General features: G+C 36.8%; 1 protein-coding gene across 24 annotated transcripts in view; it reads right to left on the bottom strand.

Annotated features, from left to right (window-relative positions):
- Nucleotides 1–21036, bottom strand: part of NAALADL2 (N-acetylated alpha-linked acidic dipeptidase like 2) — a 1621055-nt gene that overhangs the window by 55148 nt on the left and 1544871 nt on the right. For 23 of the 24 annotated variants that reach the window (XM_049867803.1, XM_049867806.1, XM_049867798.1 and 20 more), the window contains 2 exons: nucleotides 19503–19596; nucleotides 765–966 (listed from right to left, as the gene is read on the bottom strand). In XM_049867803.1, coding sequence (XP_049723760.1) covers nucleotides 765–966; nucleotides 19503–19596 — 296 coding nt within the window. The remainder of the gene's footprint in view (nucleotides 1–764; nucleotides 967–19502; nucleotides 19597–21036) is intronic. The other variant, XM_049867813.1, reaches the window with a different exon arrangement.

Here is a 21036-nt window from a genome sequence, read left to right on the forward strand (position 1 = left end):
GAACCTAAGGTATGGAGAGATAAAATGGCTTGTCAGATCACAGAATTTTGGTATTAAAAGGCACCTTACACTTCACGTAGCCCAAATATTCCAACGATGATTCAGGCTACCCAGTTTCTGTTTTAATGCCTCTACTTTATGTTTTCCTCTACTTCAGGAACCTCAAAAATAAAACCATGTTGTACTGGTCTAATCTAAGAACTCAAATTCAAGCCCTCTTCTTGTGAAAATTATGTAAAAATTTTTTTCAGAAAGGTCTCTATCGTGACTTTCCAACCAAACATCCCTAACGTACTACCTGTTTTGTGTTCCAACTAAATATAACTCTCTTCTGAATATTCAACTTACTTAATTCACACTTAAAATATAGTGTTTATAATTAAACGCAAGGCTCTAGATATGATCTTCCTAGGAGAAAATAGCATGGACTAATCTCCTGATCCATTCTAGAAAATGTATTTCTCTCAATGCAGCCTACAATTGCATTTGTTTTTTCAGTAGCCATATCACATTTGACGCCTATTAACCTCGATGTAAAAAAAAAAAAAAAAAAAAAACTTAGTAATGTTCTCTATGCTACTGCTAAACCTAGTTTTCTTTATTCTATATTTATGCCATTGGGCTTTAAATTATAAATATCATAACTGCTTTACACTCTCTTTTTAAATAGCGTTATGATCAAAGACAGTATATACTCTGAAAATTAAACACCAACAATTCAATTGAAAGAGCATAAGATATAAACCTTGAAACTCATATCTTACCGATAAAAACCTGGTGGCGCCTGCCTTACCAGGAAGTTTTCCTCCATGTCTTGGAGAACGTCGTTCAGCATTCGGACGCGGATGGGATCTCGCTCCTTAGGATCGTTAGCAGGACGCATCTCATCTGACTGAAAGAGTTCCAAGCTCTCCCGCAGGTGTGATGCCATGGCTAGCAGTTGATGAGTGTTGAGTTGATTATCACCTGGTGGAGATAAATGAGCCATCTCAGCAAAGACATTTCCAAAGGAGCAAAATAACCATTCTACAATCATGACTCTATGGGAGCAAGTCAGACAGATCACTGAAGACAGAGGGGTTGTCATTGGCAGTTCTCTTCTGTCTGTCACTTGGAAAAAACAAGGGTATATATATTTGAATAATGCCTGTCACAAGGAAGATTCTATAACAATTAAACTTTGATAATTTATTCATTCAGCTAAAATTATTCTATCTAAACATGTTTTTTATATTCTACTAAATTAGCTATAATAATAATAATAACAACAGTCAAGAGCCACTGATTATTGAGAAAATGCTATGTTCCAGGCACTGTGTTAAACAGTTTACATATTTACCTCATTTACTATTCATCAAACCTTGTATTGTCATGTCCACTTCCTAGAAGCTGAAGATTAATTAACGTAAGCAATCTGTCACGGCTCATCTACCAAGTAAATGACAGGCCAGAATTAGAAGGCTGCCCTTTCTGAAACAAAACTCATGCTTACAATGTAGTATCTTCGATTTCATGGGGGAAAAAAGTGCACCCACACACGCACACGCACACACACATATAAAAGGAACTATTATTTTCCTTTCTGAGAACATGAGATATGTACTATTGCCATCATGTATCTACTGAGCTCTTTTTTCTTTATTAGAAATTTCCCAAAACATGAAGTTGAAATGTATCTCTCATTTGAGAATACACTGAAAACTATCCTATGCATTTTTTGTATCATCCTGTTTGTTTTGAGATAATTTTTGCTTGTCTGCTGTTGTTTCTTCTCCATTTGTCTGTGTGAGTTACTAGAAGTCATCCTGATATAAATGGTCATGGCAATAGGACCATGGGACAGTCCTTTGACTAAGAGAAGGGCAGCATTAGTACAGTGATTAAGTCCACTGAACCTTGGAGACAGACCACCTGAGTTCAAATCCCTGTTCTACCACGTAGTAGCTGTGTGACGTTAGGCAAGTTACTGAGATTCAGTGTGCTCATTTGTAAAATGTACTTAGTAAATACATGCTTCACACATTTATTATAACAAACGATTAATACTTGCAAAGCATTTCCCTACAGGTAAGCAGTTCCCAGAGGATGTGATTTGAGGCTGTGGTTAAAAGCCATTCTTCTGTTGTGTTATGAGAGCTGCATTGCCTCATTCTTTTCTTCCACGTATCCCTGCATTAGCATCTGCCTCTGTGTGAGGCAATAATGACATCATTCTCAGGAGATTTGGTAAAACTAACACAACAAGGTCAGTACATCACTGCAGAGGGTTACTTCAGATCAAGATCCTAAATGAACATGGACCTGGGAAATCTAAGCTGACAGTCCTAAGAGCATGGAATTGAGAATGTTTACAACATTGAGTTTTACCTTAAACTTTATGTTCCTGGAAAAGAGCGATGGTTAAAGAAATCCCTCTGTCCTTTGGGTTCCAGAAAATGGTTTACTGCAAAGACCCACCCTTCCCTATTTGACTTAAGACTCATGAATGCTCCCTTGTTTCCCTATGACAAGACCAAATACAGACCCCTAAAACTAGGAAAACTAGGGTAGATGTATTCCTGGTGCATAAAATCTGCCTGGCATAACATTACCAATAATTATTTTCTGAACCGTTTGTCCCCACTGATCAATGAGAGGAATATGCTTGTTAGCCAAACTTAGGTTAGGCCTCTCTCCTTTCTGAAGTCCCTAAACTTTGGCCATCTCTCAGCCTGAGCCAACAAACAACACCATCTAAGGGATCTTTCTGGAGAATAGACTGGTCTCAGCATAAAACATTCTCTGATTTAAGATCCAATCACACCATTCTTTTATCCCACTTCCCCACACCTCATTCTTTCTAGCCTTGTTTATAGTCCTCTCTATTAATGAAAAACCTTTTTTCCCTAATTATCTTACTGATATTATGGCCAGAGCTGTTCTTCCCATTGCAATAGACCTCTCCCCCTACTGAAACAGTCCCCCCAACTTGCAATAATTTTTGTTAGTACAGTCTCTCCTTATTAAGTCCAATTTTTTTTTTTTTTTGACTCAGGCATGTGGAGGGATGAAAGGAAGCCTCCTGGCACCTTTAGTACAGGAATCTTGGACAAAAGGAAAAGATCACATAAAAGACTCTTTTCTCCCACTGAAATCCCAAGATCCCTAGTCTTTGTGAAAGTGTATAGTCCCAAACCTATGAATCTCTCTAGGGGTAGGGCCCGGGAATCTCTATTACAACAAGCTCCTCAGATGACTCTATGCATTTTAAAGTTGAAGAACCACTGTAGAAAGTTGATAGGCTAAGAAGAGAAAAAAACTAGGTTAGAAGTATTCCTGATGCATCAAACCTGCCTGTCACAAAGTTTGTCATCATTGTTGTGTATTGTGGAGTCAATTCCAACTTGTAGCAACCCTATAGAGCAGAGGAGACCTCCCCCATGTGGTTTCCTGGCTGTAATCTTTGCAGGAGCAGGTTGCCAAGTCTCCTCTCCCACAGAGTAGCTGGCAGATTTGAACTGACAACCTTCTGATTAGCAACCTAGAGTTTAACCATTGCACCACTAGTGCTCCTTCTCATAGAATTACCAACTTCTAACTTTCTACTCTGTCCCCTGTAGGGTTGGTATGAGTCAGAATTGACTGGATGGAAACGGGTCTGGTTTGGTCTTTTGGTTAACATAATGATCCGGAGCCCTTGGTGGCACAGTGGTTAAGTGTTCGGCTGCTAACCAAAATGCAGGCAGTTTGAATTCACAAGCTGCTCCTTGAAAACCCTGTGGAGCAGTTCTACTCTGTCCTATATGGCAGTTATGAGTCATAATCACCTCAACGTCAATGGGTTAATATAATGATCAAGGAGCCCTGATGGCCCAGCGGTTAAGCATTTGGTTGCTAAACCAAACTGAACCCACCAGTCACTCCACGAAAGAAAAGGCCTGACAATCTGCCCCTGGATTACCGTCTAGAAAACCCTATGGGGCAGTTCTACTCTGTCCTATAGGGCTGCAGTGAGTCGGAATCAACAGCACAGAACAACAACAATATAATGATCTTTATTGTCTCTCACCTTCATTAGATGGAAACTGTTTTACAAGTCATTTTCACAAGAGCCCAACATAGTGGACACTCAATAATTCTTTGCTGAATAAACAAACCCACTGCTGTGGAGTCGATTCTGACTCATAGTGACCCTATAGGACAGAATAGAACTGCCCCATAGGGTTTCCAAGGCTGTAAATCTTTACAGAAGCAGACTGCGACATCTTTCTCCCATAAAGCGGCTGGTGAATTCAAATCACCAACTTTTCAGTCAGCCGAGGGCTGTAAGCACTGTACCACCAGGGCAACTTGAACAAAGTAGATTCAATAAAGTATGTTTATAAAAAATTCAATATTCAAAAAAAGACTATGAAAAGAGCCAAGGGATTAATGAGGGCTACAAAGGAATTCATAGCCAGGCTTCTCTTATATGTAGTGTTCGCAGAGAACATACTGGTTTTTGCCAATTTTATGTTTCCAAAAATCTAGCTAAAAATTACATTAAAAGATGAAATAACACTGGAGCTAATATCTAACTCATTGCTTATTGAAATTAATGGTATGAATACAATCAATTCTACTTTACCAGGTTTTGGCATTTTGATGTTTTCAAAGTGTCTTCCATACTCATTATCTTGTTTGATTTCACAACAAAATTTGAGGTTGCAAGAGGAAGTATTTTTGCTCGCTGAGAAAATCTAACCCCCTAAATACCTTATCAATTCTATTTAATGAAGATAGGATTTATATTAAATTATGATGGTTAGTTATGTATGGCTATCTTAGAAGGGACATCTTTGTATAAGGAAATAATGAGATGGATAAGACACCTTTAGATTACTAAGGAATTGAAAAACTATATATATACATATTCACATATATATATTTTAGTTCAACATCATTGACAGTCTGCCATTTAAAGAAGAAACCTCTGTTCTGATTTAACTATGCACTACAGAATTGAAGATGACATTACCACAGAATCAAATGAGACAAATTGCACCATTTTGCCTTATTTAGCTTTAAATAAATTTGTTTCATAGCAGTGTGGAACTAGAGAATTGACAGTTTCAGGAACTTGCTAGTTCCAGAAAGGTCCCTGATGGTGGAAGCCTACCACCCACAACATACCCTACACATGATTTCAGGTGTGTGAGGTTATAAATTGAAAAGTAGCTCTACTTTCATTGTTCAACATTACTCTAATAAAAAAATAATTGAGACTGACTACAGAAATTATCTTGGTAAACTGTTCATATTGATATATATAACTGATGTTCCAAAGATTCCTAGTAGCCATTTCTGTACCAATTAGAAGTTGTTTGACCCTTTAAATAAGATCTTGGAATGTCACCTCTCTAAGTCAAGTTTTTGTGACCCTGAAAAATTGAACCTTTCCTCCTTCATGCTCCTTAGAATTCCTACCAGCACGCCTGTAAGGGAAGAGATTTTTGCCTGTTTTATTCATTGCCATTTGCCTTGCACCTAAAACCATGCTTGGCATGTCATCTAATGACAAATAATTGAATTATTTACTTTTTTTTTTTATCATAACATTGGAAACCCTGGTGGCATAGTGGTTAAGTGCTACGGCTGCTAACCAAAGGGTTGGCAGTTCAAATCCTCCAGGTGCTCCCTGGGGACTCTATGGGGGCAGTTCTACTCTGTCCTATAGGGTTGCTATGAGTCGGAATCGACTCAACGGCATGGGGTTTGGTTTGGTTTTTTGGTATCATAACATTGTAACATCTGTAATGTTTTTATCCTTGTTTGGCTATGTATCTCTCTCCTCACCTTGACTTAACCCCACAAGATCAGGAAATATGTCTTATCTCTCTTTGCATCCCCAGATGCTAGCACATGGTAGTCATTCACTAAAATTTTGTTGAGCGAATGTTGAATAATAAGATAATGTATTACTTGGATATATATTACATATTTAAACAATGTATACAAAGCCACTCAGAAAGTTGTTTGCTGCATAATGAGCAAACATCAACAAATATCATTTCCTTTACTTTCTTGCTCAAAATCGATGAGTGGCAAAGGAAAAGTAAAAAAAAAAAAATGAAAAGAAGCCATATTAGACTAATTAGAAGTGAAATTATTCTAAATTGAATTAAAATATGCCTCGCCAGTGACCCAAAAAAAAACTAATATAAAAATTTACTACAGCATAGTGAAAGTCAGAGAAGAGAGACCTAAATGAGGTTCCTAATAGTTCATGTTTAAAATAATAAGTCTACTTGACCAAAGAAAGTGAAGTGGGAACTAGAAATTTCTCTCAGAGAGGGTTAACACAAGTATCTTTAAGTTATGTACATGAAGTCAGAGGACCAAATATTTACAGTAAAAGATAGTTATGAGCCTGGCCTACTTAATTATCATCAATATAAAAAACAAAAACAAAACCCATTGCAGTCCAGTTGATTCTGACTCACAGCAACCCTACAAGTCAGAGTAGAACTGCCCCATAGAGTTTCCAAGGAGCACTTGGTGAATTCGAACTGCTGACCTTTTGGTTAGCTGCTGTAGCTCTTAACCACTGAGCTACCAGGGTTTCCATTATCGATATAGCCTTGAATAAGTCTTTTAATAGCACTGTCCTTCAATTTTCTTAGAAAAAATGAGGAAAGTGGCCATTTCATTTATTTTCTAAGCATAAAAAGCACTATAGAAATGCAAGTTAAAGTGCAGAAAGTAAAGTTACTACCAACCTATTTTTAAAAGGCATGCAAAAAATACCATTAACAGCTTTACTGATCATTCCCTTTTGGTCCTCCCCAGCTGCATCACCCTCCTCTCCAATACACTTTAATATTTCTCAATTTTATTTGGCAGTGCCTATGAATTTGGAGCTTTTTTTCCCCTAAAAAAATTCAAACCTCTGAAGAACAGGAAAGGAATAACATAAAGGGTAAAGGAATAAAACAGCCAACCTTTAAATACTCTTTTTTTTAATTTCTTTGCTCCTGGTGAAAGCCAACCATTAATAACCTTTTACAGCTTGGTAGAACATACTGATTTGTCATAAATATTGAAAATCAACCTTAATATAACACAAAATAATTGAGATTGCTGATGGAAATTATTTCAATATTATTCAAGAGACAGTTGAAATGTAGTTCTAAATTTCCAACAGAAACAGTTTGCATTTGTTTTATTGCTTTCATTTCAAAGAAGCATACATTTATTTAGTATTTATTGAGTCTTATTTTTCATGTTGTTCTAAAAGTACTAGTAGAGAGGCAAAGACACGTAAGATTCAATCTTAAGTCTTGATAAGTTCCTGATCTAATTAAAAATGTACTGAATACACTTAAGCATGCAATAAATTGTGTCAAATGAAAGGAAAGCTCGTAAGGGTGGCTGAAGAGATCATTATATATAAGAACGTTCTGGGTAGAACCCCAGGAACAAGTGAAAACTGAGAAACAGATCAAGGGCATCTCAAATAAGCTCTTGAAAGTTCTGGGACTTTATCTACATTGAAGCAGTTAGTGGAAGGTGTTTCATCTAAAATATTGACTAATCTTTCCTTCCTCTTCTCATCTGTTCTCACCCTTCTGGAGAATGAATCTAACTCTAATCTCAACACTTCCATTTTTTTAGCCTCTTATAGAAAGGACAGAGCAAGATATTGTAAGCAGCAGCAATATCAATTGAAGAAAAGGAAGAAGGAAGGAAGGAAAAATGGAAGGAAGGTAGAAAAGAAAGGAAGGAGGGAAGGACAGGCTTTCATACATGTCCTGTCCACTTAAGGCCTCTAAGGCTTCTGGGTAAATAACAGTAATGACAGAACTGACTGGACGGTCTAAACCTACACATGCTCTAACCTGCTGGGACCTGAAACCTTCACAAACTATCTTCTATCCTTAGGCACTTCTTAACTTGAAGAGTTGCAATTTGGCATGAACTCTTGCGTATTAAGTCTGTTCTGTGGCCTCGCAGATAGGAGGGAGGGAGGCAGGGAAGGGAGGGTTATTATCTATTTTGTCAATGGATATCGAGAGCTAGAAAGTCAATTCAGGAAACGGTCTAAGATATGCCCGAGAAAACACATCCCTACTACTCAGGGAATCTCCTGCATTCAGCCAACCATCATGCTGGCATGACTTCCCCTCAAAGCAGTCAATGAGGCAGTGTGATGCAGTGGAAAAGACAGGGGCTTTGGAATCTGACAGACCTAGATTCGAACCCTGAACCCACAATTTGTTAAATACATAAACTTGGGTAAGACATACATAGAAAAAACCCCGCTGATGCTCGGCTTCTTAATCTGGACTCCCAGCTCAGCTCATGAGACTACAGTAAGATGTCACAGGCAATTAGCACAGTAAATGGGCTTTCTGAAGTAACCCTTAATACGCCGAAGTGCTTCCTAGAAAACTTATTCCACCTGAGGACCTTGATACAGGATCAAAAAAAAAAAGAAAGAAAGAAAACTTCCAACCATGGAATAGAAGCTCAAAGGCCTTCATACATGTCCTATACATTTAAGGCCTCTAAGACTTCTGGGTAATACCAGTAATGACAGAACTGACTGTAGGCAGTAAATCCACACATGTTCTAACCTGCTGGGACCTGAAACCTTCACAAACCATCCTGTATCCTGAGGCACTTCATAACTTGATGAGTTTCAGTTTGGCATGAGCCCTTATGTACTCTGTTCTGCAACCTCCTGGACACATTATAAATGCCTTGTTTTAAAAAAAAAAATGATTCTATTATAGTCCCTCTATAGAGTTTCACACTCAAAAAAATTTTATATTTTAGGTTATTTCCGTTTTTTCTGTTTCGTTGCTGTGTTTTTAAAGACCCACTCAATTTCATTTTAAATTAAGAGTGAAATGTGCTGTTCATACTCTAAAACTACATTTTTATATCAAACAAACATAGCCTTTTTCTTTAATGGTATTTCACAAAGCCTGTTCTTCCATGGATGAGCTCATCACAGTTTTAAAGGTGCTAAAAATTGTACAATCACAGCTTAGACTTTTCTGATTTATAGTGACAAGAAAAAAGTATGATTTATGTTGCACATAATACAGTGGTTAAAAGCAGAATAGAAGATTATTTTTCAGGGGGGAAATGTGTGTTACTTAACATCATCTTACAAATATCTTGTGGCATCACTAAAAAAGAAGAAAAGAAATTGCCAGTATGATTTCAGCCAGGGGGAAATGACAGTCCTCTATTATCCTACATTTTCTATTCTTCATGCTGCCTGCTTTAGTATGAATCACAATGAATCATCTCAGCTGGTTATTTAAAGATGTTAAACAAACAAAAACTCAGGTAGAGAAAGAAATGTGGGAGTCAGTGCGCTATCGAGACTCAAATAATCTAACATTGATTTTACAGTACACAGATAAGAGGATATTATTTAAAGATACAATATACCAAGGAGACAGTGGATAATTATGGCTAAACAGAATACAATAGAAACCCTTTTGGCAAAGATGCCAAAGCAGCATGTTCAGAAGAATTAGGCTGGCCACTTATTACTATTATTATTTTAGATAGGCAACACATCCCTGTACTGCAAAGATTATTTAATGATCAAGGTAGCCGAACAAAAAAAAAAAGGTAGCCAAGGCAGACACAAATCTAGCAAGACTTTAACACATCACATGGAATGGGTTCTCCCACCAGCATCTGGCCTGTCCATCAGGTGCAAGGACTGGACCACAGGCTCTTTTTATGGCCCACAGGTGCTGCCATCTGTACTGTATTTGTGATTACATAATCTGGCTACTGATTGTTTGGGAAATGTGAGCCACAACTTTCTTGAATGAATTAAATTCAGTGTCATTTATTCTTATCCCTCTTAACCTGAGGCAGTAGAATGGAGTTGTATATTTAACAACACATAGGAGTTTTAATTATGCATTGGGAACTGAAAAGAAAAATAAGTTTAAATAAATTTAATGAAAATGAAGCCGAGGATGCTTTACGCTGTATTATAAGCCAAGATTAAAAATATCTTTAAAAAAAAATTTAATGAAAATAAGGCAATGCTTGTGTTACAATAGTTTGTGGTACTATATTGCCAGTTGTTATGTGGTGCCGTCCAGTCATTTCAGACTCATGTCAACTCTGTGTACAAAAGGACAAAGCACTGCCCGGTCCTGTGCCATCCTCACAATCATTATGCTTGAGCCCACTGTTGTAGCCATTGTGTCAATCCATCTTGTTGAGTGTCTTCCTCTTTTTTGCTGATCCTCTACTTTACCAAGCATGATGTCCTTCTCCAGGGACTGATCTCTCCTGATAAGATGTCCAAAGTACGTGAGATGTAGTCTCGCCATCCTTGCTTCCAAGAAGCATTCTATATTGCCAGAGGCATAGGGTTTTATCCTCAATACATAATTGGGGGGCAGGAGAGATACAATAGACCTTTACTATGATGGGAGAGTAGGAAAAATGACAAAAAATGGCTAATATATTTCATTTGATATGGTGTCACATATAAAATCCAGGTACTGACAACTTCAAAAAAAAAAAAAAACTGGATGATGTACTCAGAATACTGAAGGAAATGATCACACAGGGAAGCTATACAAATAGCAACAAATTGTGAGACAGGAGATAAACAAAAGAAGGGAAAGTAGAATTCCGAGAACTACAAAAAGAACAAGATGCTTAGAATAATAACTAAGAGACATTATGCAATAAAAATATGAGTTTAAAAAGAAATGGGGAAAAGAAAAACCAGTTTCAGGAAACAAATACTGACAATGTAGAGGCAACCAGATTTCACTGCAGGCCCAGCTGCCTCAAATCCTCTTTTGAATTAGGTGTGGTATATCAATAATAGAAATACCGTTTTAATATACTTGTGTAGTCAGAATCCATATAAAAATATAATGGGGATTAAGACTAAACATATTGTTTTGTGACTTTGCACCCAATGGACAGCCAATCTCTTATGAAATTCTCTTCCAATTTGAATAGACAAGGTACCTCTCAGAGAATGCTTTTGAGCTTAAGCTCTTGTTACACAGAAAGGCCAGTTCCAGAAACACTAGTTTTGGTCAAACCTTTAGAGATCCTTGCAGGATTCAAAACTTCAGCGTGGACAAAATTTTCCTTTGAAATTTTTTGAGTTTTAGACGCTCTGTCTGACTTCTTAGGAGTGGGGCATAGGACTGGCTAGCCACCACACTGATGCTTGATAAACGGGTTTCACTATCTATAGGCCCATTCAGAATCAGAATTGGTGGTGGTTCAAACCAAGATTGAATACAGATGAGGTGAGAACTAGAATCATGCAATTTATACAGCACATAACTTAATTTTGCCAATTCGGAAATTTCTCTCACATTATTCTGGAGGAAAAAAAAAAAAAAAAGATGGACAGAGAAGAACCAGAGGGACACTTGAAAATCTGAAAGTTCAAATCCAACAGGACACACAGTGCTGGCCTTCCTGGCATTATCACCTTGAAACGCTATCCCTCCTAAGACGAAGTGATTGACACTAATGAATTATCAGAGCTAATAGAAAAAGAAAAACATCAGATGAAATCAGCATTGTCAGTTACTCAAAGAACAGGAAGAAATGCTGCCAACAACCATTTTACATTTAGTGAGAGGATCAGGAGGTGGCAACAAGCCACACAGTTTAAAATGATGTTTCCTGCTGAGTCTGGCTTGCACTAACTAAATATGTACATAGCCAGATCAAATGAAAATGACTTTTACTTAATTTGGTCATTTACAGTTTTTATAATAAAGAACATCCAAAATTCTGACATGGTACCAGATTCTAAACAAAAAGCATGATAGTATATACTTACTAATTATTTTAAAGTGCTGTTTTGTACATGAAGAAGTCGATAAAGTGAGAAAAAGTAAACTGAGTAAGAGTATTAAGTGTTTCCAGTCGGCTTCCAGGTTCAAGGGTGTGGTGGCACTTTATTTCTCCTGGATGTCTGCCTCCCCCTGCCTGCCCCCCACAAACTAGTACCACTGCCTTGTATGTACATTTTCTGACATACTTCTATTTGTCACAAATACATCTCAAGTATATCAGTTATCTTATCAGCCACTGCACATAAATATTCATTCTCTAACTATTATGTGCTTGGCATTGACCAAATATTAAGAATCAAGGTCACTCAGTCAAAATGAGCTTTCAAGAACCATCTAATAAATCAGCTCAAACAAATTATTCACTGGTAAATTATCCTACTTTGTGGTGGTTGTGAGAAAGGTAGAGAACGGTCTGCTGCTACTGTAAACTAGTATAATAAATAAACAAGATGGCCAGTTGTCAAGGGGTAAAAATCACACCACTGAAAATGCAATTGGGTTTCAGAGACCTTCATACTATACCGTTGGCAGTAAGGAGAAACAGTATTTTATAGTTCAGCCTTGAAGGTCACTTTCTTTCTTTTTTTTTTTTAACTGTAATTGAGAACATAAGACTAATCATTCTTAAATGTCATAACAAAATAAGAAAATGTATTAATAATTTAAGCTTGTATTAAGCAGTAAAATTACATGTTTCATTTAATATGGTACTCTATTTAGCTAATGAAATCAGCTTGCATTGCAGCTAAAATTGAAACTGAAATATTTATTTAGATGTTGATGTGTGTTGTCCATTATTCACACGCTAGCACTTTAAAGTAGTCTTAAAGAAATAAAGTCATAACCAAAGTCGTCAAAATAGAGGAAGTACACTAAATTGCTCACAATTTAGCAAACATTTGAATAATCTCTGATGGCAATGCAATGTAAAGAATTTTGAATCATGATGACTGAAATGGAAAAAAATGTAGAGTTCAAGGTTGACAAAGTATATCGCTTTGATCAAATATTTATATCCAGGGTATGATAAAAGAAGCTTCTTTTGTCTTTTGTTTTGTTTCTCTGTTCTTTGTTTTTAATACAGGTACGTCTCAAGTCTGGCCACCTCTTTCTGAGTGGTTGCGACAGGGATGTTTTTGTTGCTCTTAGCTGCCGTTGAGTGGGCTCCAACCCTTAGCAACCCTATCTACAACAGAACAAAACACTGCCTAATCCTGGACCTTACTCACAATCATTGTTATGCTTGAGCTCATTGTTACAGCCACTGTGACAATTCATGTCATCCAGGGACTTCCCCTTTTTCTTTGACCCTCTACCTTTCCAAGCATGATGTCCTTCTTCAGGGACAGGGATATGCAAGGAGTTTCACATCAGAAGAAAACAAAACACAAAAATAACTAACGGCCAAAAAGAAGAAGAAGAAGACAAAAAGCCTTCACCTATAGCAGGAGCAGCCTGATATAACAGCAAGAAGTCAAGGTGCTTCTGGCTCATCAAAGTGAGAACCTAAGACACCTAAACATCGTGGTGTCTCGCCTCAATGTCAACTCTTTTGTGGAATGACTTTATTTTTGTTTTTTCTCCTCTGATGACATGCTCTTAGATATAACTGTTAAGGAAAGAACTGATATTGTCTTTACCTTCTTGATCTAACAGAAACCTTCCTCTCCCCTAAAGACATTGCTTCCATTACTGCAGCTCTCTCAGGCTGGCTCCATTTTCTCCTACGCCTTTTGTAGCACTGGCCCTGGAAGAATACTATGTGTCTTTTTTTTTTTTTTTAATCTCTCTTCACAAAAATTTTATACAGAACCAAAAATCAAACCATTGCTGCCGAATTGACTAGGACCAATGGTGACCCCACGTGTTACAAAGTAAAACTGTTCCGTAGGATTTTCTTGACTGTAAACCCCTTGCTAACCCCTTCTATTAATCTATAGTCACTCCTCATTCTTTGAATATTTTAGCTCCTGGCTCACAGTCACTCTCTCTCATGATGCCTATCTTAATTCTTGGCAATTTCAATATCCACACAGACATATTCTGGCCTCTCCTTTCATTAGCCTCTCTTCCTTTAGTGACCACCTACTATACTCCCATGATCATAGCCTGGCCTGAACATGGTCATTACCAACAGCCACAATCTTTCTATGATCTCATTGTCAAGAATCCCACTTACTGACTACCACCTCCTATCTTTCCAGCTAACTCACTCTTAATTCTTTGACCTCACCAAGGCATAAAATCTATTGATGTTACTTCCTTTCCACTCACCCCCATTCCCTTCATAGCCCCACTTTATACACAGTTTAGATATTTTGGTCCATCATTATAATTGTTCCTTTGCATATACCCTCAGTTTCCTTTGTCTTACTAAGCTACTGTCCTCTCTCAGCAAAATCCTAGCCCTGATCCCTAGCTGAACACTGGAATAAACATGCAATTATGTTGAATTATATCATTTCAAGCAATATTTCTTCTGAGCCCTTAGCACTGCCAAAAAAAACTTACTACATTTTCATAGTTCATTCAAACTTTCCTCTCCCCAGCAATTATTATATTGCTTTTCCAATCCAAAGAGACTTGTCAGGAGCTCTCATTACCACATTTAACCCATCTGCCATATTCTCTACATTCCCTCACATTTTTATAAATGCGTATTCCTAACTAAGGCAAAGGAAACCCTTGTGGAGTAGTGGTTAAGTGCTATGGCTGCTAACCAAAGGGTTGGCAGTTCAAACTCACTAGGTGCTCCTTGGAAACTCTATGGGGCAGTTCTACTCTGTCCTATAGGGTCACTATGAGTCGGAATCGACTCGACAGCACTGGGTTTGTTTTCTTTGGCTTTTAACTAAGGCAAAGTCCTGCAGACCTACACTGGATCCCATCCTCTGCCCCTAATGAAGAAAATTAGTCTAGCAATTCTCTCTTACATGATCAAATTTTACCTCTCTACTAGGTCATTCTAATCAAAATAAAAACATACTAAACATTCTCAACTCTATACTTTTTTCAAGGATAATACAAATTTATCATAAAAATTTGGATGCAGTAACTTGTCAATCATTTATAATTCTATCAGAAACTGTTAGTATACTTTTTAAAATTTTGTTATAGTTGTTGAGAATGTATGCAGCAAAACATACACCAATTCAACCATTTCTACATGCACAACTCAGTGACACTGACCATACAATTCTCACCCTCCTTCTCTGAGTTGTTCCTCCCCCACCAACACAAACTCACTGCCCCGTAATGTTCTCACTCCATCCCTCGAGTTGCTGTTGTCACTTTAATCCCAGGCAAATAGTTCTAAAAATAGCATAATGCTCAATTAATTACTCATTAAGCTAAACCATTATTTGGTTTTAAGAAGATAAAAAAAAAAGTGTAGAACTGCCCCATAGAGTTTCCAAGGAGCGCCTGGAGGATTCGAACTGCTGACCCTTTGGTTAGCAGCTGTAGCACTTAACCACCACGCCACCAGGGTTTCCATTAAGAAGATATCAGGGTATATTTTTGGTTTTAGGTTTAAAGATTATCTCAGGGCAATAGTATCAGGGATTCCTCCAGCCTCTATGGTTACAGAAAGTCTGGAATCCATGAGAATTTAAAGTTCTGTTCTGTGTTTTCCCCCTATTGATCACAATTCTTCTAAAGACTCTTTGATCAGAATATTCAGTAATAGTAGCTGGGCGCCATCCAGTTTTTCTGGTCTGATGGTTAAGGAAGCAGTTGTTCATGGAGGCAGTTAGCAGCACATTTCACATCCTGCTCTTATTCCTGACTCTCCTTTCTGTATTGTTCCAGGTGCCTTGGACAGCAGCTTGCAAGCTTTTAAGACCCTAGGCGTAACATAGTGAACTAGGAAGTAGAACAATAGTACTAAACAGATTATTAGGCCAAGTTAATTGGCATAATTGCTTACACTCCTGGTAACCACTAATAAACTTTGATCTCTATACATTTGCCTGTTCCTGTCTTTTTATGTAAGTGAACAAAAAAAAAAAACACCCAGAGTTCACATAATATTTGTCCTTTTATAATTGACTTATTTCACTTGACATAATTTCTTCAAGCTCCATTTGTATTGTAGCATGTATCAAGACTTTGTTGCTCCTATTGGCTGAGCAGTAATCCACTGTATGTATGTGCCACATTTTGTTTATCTATTCATCCGCTGACAGGCATTTAGGCTGTTTCTACCTTTCGGCTATTGTGAATAGTGCTGCAATGAACATTGGTATTCAAATCTCTGATTCTTTACTTTCAAGTTTTTGGGGTATATTCCTAGGAGTGGAATTGCTGGGTCATATGGTATTTCTATTTTTAGTTTTTCAAGGAAACATCACACTGTTTTCCACGACAGCTATACCATTTTGCATTCCCAAGAGCAAGAGATAAGAGTTCCGATTTTTCCCAAATCCTTAGCAACGTTTGTTATTTTCTGTTTTCTTTTTTATCTTCACCATCTTAGTGGGAGTGAAATGGAATCTCATTGTGGTTTTGATTTGTATCTATCTGATGGCTAATGACTTTGAGCATCTTTACATGTGTCTGGTGGCCAACTGAATGTACTCTTTGCCTGTTTCATGATTGGGTTGTCTTTTTGTTGTTAAGCTATGAAAGTTTTATACATATTTGGTTATTAGATTCTTAGCAGATATATGGTTTCCAAAGATATTTTCCCAGTCTGTAACTTGTTTTTATCACTTTTTGGTTAAGTCGTCCAATAAACAAAAATTTTAATAAGTCATGTTTATTTATTTTGTCTTGCTGTTCATGCTTTTGTTATTGTATTAGATAATCCATTGTAAAAGCTAGGCCCAACAGAGTTGCCCTTGCATTTTCTTCTAAGAATTTTACGGTTTTAGTTTGCACATTATGTCCTTAAGTCATTTTGAATTTGTTTTTGAGTATAGTGTGAGGCATGGACCCTATTTCATCTTTCTGCATGTGGAAATCCAATTTTTCCAATAAAATTTATTGAAGATACTCTTTCTTTACCCATCAAATGGACTTAACACCCTTGTCAAAAATCGGTTGACTACAGATGTGTGGGTTTATTTTTGGATTCTCAATTCTATTCCATTTGTCCAAGCTATTTTGATTGCTGTAGCTGTATAACTGTTTTAAAATCAGGAAGTGTGAGTCCTCCTACTTTGTTCTTTTTTTGTTTGTTTAACATTGCTTTAGCTATTTGTGGACTCTTGCCATTCCATATAAAGGTTGAGAATTGGTTTGTCCATTTCTTTAAAGGAGGTTGTTAGAATTTTGACCAGGATTATATTGAGTCTATAGATAACTTTGAGTAGTATTGACATTTTAACAGTATTAAGTCCTCCAATCCATGAACATGGAACATCTTTCTTTAATCTTCTTTGCAGTATTTTGTAATTTTTGTTGTATAAATCCTTCATATCCCTGATTAGATTTATTTCTAGGTATTTCATTCTCTTAGATGTTGCTATAAACGGAATTATTTCCCTAATTTCACTTTTGGATTTCTCGTTGTTGGTGTATAGAAACCCAACTAATTTTTGTTTGTTGACCTTATACCCTGCAACATTGCTAAGTTTCTCTATTAGCTGTAGAATTTTTCTTGTGGACTCTTTGGGATTTTCTATATATATGATCATATCATCTGAAAATTGAGATAATTGTACTTCTTTTCCAATCTGGACTTTTTTATTTCTTTTTGTTGTCATATTGCTCTTGCTAGGTTGCAGTACACTTTTTGAGTCTCTTTCTTATGCATGACGGTTATTCCTTTCATAGATGAACAAATCCATACGTAATGTGTTTTAGTTACCTAGTGCTACTATAACAGAAACACTACAAGTGGGTTGTTTTAACACAGAGAAATTTATTTTCTCACAGTTTAGGAGACTAGAAGTCTGGATTCAGGGTACCAGCTCTAAGGGAACGTTCTTGTCTCTTTTCAGCTTCTGTTCCTCCCTGTGGCATCTATCTTATCCCACCTCTGCTTGCTCAGATTAAGTACTCTACTCTTTGATATCTTAAAGAGATTGATTTAAGACACATCCTAAACTAATACACTCTCATTAACATAACATAGAAAACTCATTTCCAAATGGGATTACATTCAAGGTATGAGTTAAGATTTACAACACATATTTTGACAGATACAATTCAATCCCTAACATAATGTAAACAAACTCCTCCTTTTGTTCTCTCAAATTTTGAAGTATTATCCTCTATACTAACTGAATTTTCTAGAATATGAAAATGACAACTAAAGAGAAAGCAAAAAAAGGTCAAAGAACAAATAAAACAAATGCAAAAAAATTCTTGTAGAAAAAGATAATATTCATTATTTTTCACAGAAGAACTACTTAGGCCTTTATTTATACTTGCTCTGGTCTTATTTTGAAAAATGTTACTTGCTTGGTTACCCATTTTCTAAGCCAAAATATTTTCGAAATAGCAAGGTAGAAGTGGCAGCCACATTGACAATGGTGAGAATGTTGGTGGAAGCCTGACAATAATTGGTGGAAGCCTGACAATAGGAGAAAGGAAGAAAATGATATAGAAATTAATGTAAATATAGGAAAGGGGGAGCAATATGAGGCAATTTAGTGTGGAAGCAAATACTCCTAAGTAGCTCAATTGCTCCTGAGGTCATGGTTTTACAGCTACTACAATAAAAGTCTTAAGCAACATTGAAATGCAAATGTTGGAATATTCTCTGGGTAAAAAAAAAAAAAATCCAGGTAGTCAAAGGAAACAAAACAAAAGAGAAAGTACTAAACTTTCAGTCACTGGAAATATTTTGCTCTTTGGAATGAACTATTTTCCTACAATTACTGCTGAGGTACTAGATTTAAGGTACTGGCTTTTGTGTTGAGAAGTACATGTCTACAAATGACTCATGAAAGATCTGATAGGAAGATGTGTGACTCGAAGAGAAGGAAGGTGTACTCTTTAGTTACAGTACTACTGCCCTTTGTATTTGGTTAACAGAGACAAATTAGCAGCCTAATTGAAAGGTTTTTAAGTAGATAAAAGAGAATAAAGTTAATTATTAGGGTTGGGTCAGAATTCTGCAGAGAGGGATATATTAACACAAGAAGGATCTGAAACAGAGAGTGCAGAAATAGTTCCCCTGGTTTCCTCCTTGTTAGCCTTGATCTGGAGCCCTGGTGGTAGAGTAGTTAAGAGATATAGCTGCTAAACAAAAGGTCAGCAGTTCCAATTCACCAGCTATTCCTTGGAAACTCTATGGGGCAGTTCTACTCGGAACATCTCCCAATCAAGCACCCATATCCCATAGTAAATCAACCCCAGAGGAGGAACTTCTGGGCCAGTCTTGTAGCTGCAACATAAAAAAGAAACAAACTTGGACGATACAATTCCATATGGAACTTCTTAGCAATAACAGAAGCTTGGAACTATAAATCTATGATAAAAGAGAGTAGTGGACCATCTGTTAAAAGCTGATACTTTGCCTCATGCTAACATTAACTATACCTCATTCCTTTGGCATGGCAGTTAGAATTTTTCTCATGAAAACCCTCTAGCCACAGGGCAGCACTGTAACACCAGAGCTAGTAAGATAGAAGATGACTTAATTCATTTCTTGTTGAAAATTAGTTGAACAATTTTTACATTTACTAAAATTACTATAATTCAAAGAAAAATTACCTTTAAGGCTGTTTTGAACTTCTAAAGCTATATCGAGAGCATTAAAAGGCAAAACTGGTTGGTTGGCAATTTGCAAAATCACTTCTCCTGAGAGCTGAAAGAAAAGAAAAAAAAAAAAGTTAGCATTTAATAATTAAGGGAGTTTGTTTTTGTTTTACTTTGCTTTTTCATTATATTGTGTATTCTTATACATCCGAGGTAGCAAAACCACAGAGGGAGAGAATATAATTTTATAAAATCTCTTCTTCTTTCAAATACTTTTTAAATTTTTTTCTATGAAGAAAAAAACTCAGTATCTTTTCCATGTCTCAGAGTAGCATGACAAAATACAATATTGTATTCCTGTTATTAGCAAAAATACTAAGATATAACTTTCCTTGTAGAATAAGATGTGATATTTAAACTTTAAAATAATTCCTTACAAAAGAGTTCAGAATGTCATATAATAAAACAAACATTAGAGAAGAATAGCTGAAAATCAATGTCTGGTTATTGAACTACATAAAATTCTAGACAAAATTAATAATTCATTTCACTTAAAATATGAATTAACCTTCAAAAAAAAATACCTCCAAAATCACGGGTACTGTTTTTTCCTACTGAATGCTTTACTATATTCTTAACTACTTCTCCAAAATTTATCAAAACTGAAACCATTTATACATGTTTGTGGTCAATGTTTACATTGAATTTAATAAGTACAATTCTTAATGATATCCCCAAAACCTATACCTGGAATATTCATCCATGCATATACTCCCTGACCTCCTGCTCCAAAATTGTGTTTAAAGACCAGCTCATGCACTACAGATGAACCAGCATCTGCTTAATGCACTGAAGAAGTCTATGTATCCATAGACATCTCAAAGGAAGTCAAGATTTAAAGCAGAGGTCTCCAGGCTGCGGAAAATTCCAGTCTCAAGTAGCTTGCTTGGCCTGCCTCACAACTTTGCGTTAGAATCCTAGCCTCTTTGCTTGGCCCGCCCTGTAAAAATCCTGGCGATGCATGAAGTTACATGTAAGCCCCCTTGCACCTATGTAGTATGATTAAGAACGCTGTTGATGTAACTTGTATGAACTCCCTACTCGTAAACCCCTTTAAAATAACTTTTCCCCTTGCCCTTGCGGAGCCGTTTTCGCAGCAGCAGCTCTGACTGCCTCCTTTCCTTGTGCAATGAAAAAAAGGTACCTTTTCTTCTCTCCCACCTTGGTCTCTCGTTTACTGACCGATATGAGGCATGCCAAGCAGAACCTTGGGTTTCCAGCCAGTAACAGACCAGTGTCAAATGCCTTTGTCATCTCTTCCTTTCCCTCTCTCTTAAGTGATATTTAATATCTACTTGGTCTTAACAAATGTCCCTTCTTCTTTTGTAACACTGAAGCTGGCTTACAGGGAAACGGGACTGAATTGATGACACTAATGTGTTATGAAATATGGTTAGCGGAGGAAAGTGCGGTCTTGTGAAACTACTCAGGGAAAATTGGCACACTAGTTTGAGACAGTACAGAACCCATGAAAGATATAACTTACAAG

Source organism: Elephas maximus, chromosome 23 (assembly GCF_024166365.1).
Source record: "Elephas maximus indicus isolate mEleMax1 chromosome 23, mEleMax1 primary haplotype, whole genome shotgun sequence".
Lineage (NCBI taxonomy): Eukaryota > Metazoa > Chordata > Mammalia > Proboscidea > Elephantidae > Elephas > Elephas maximus.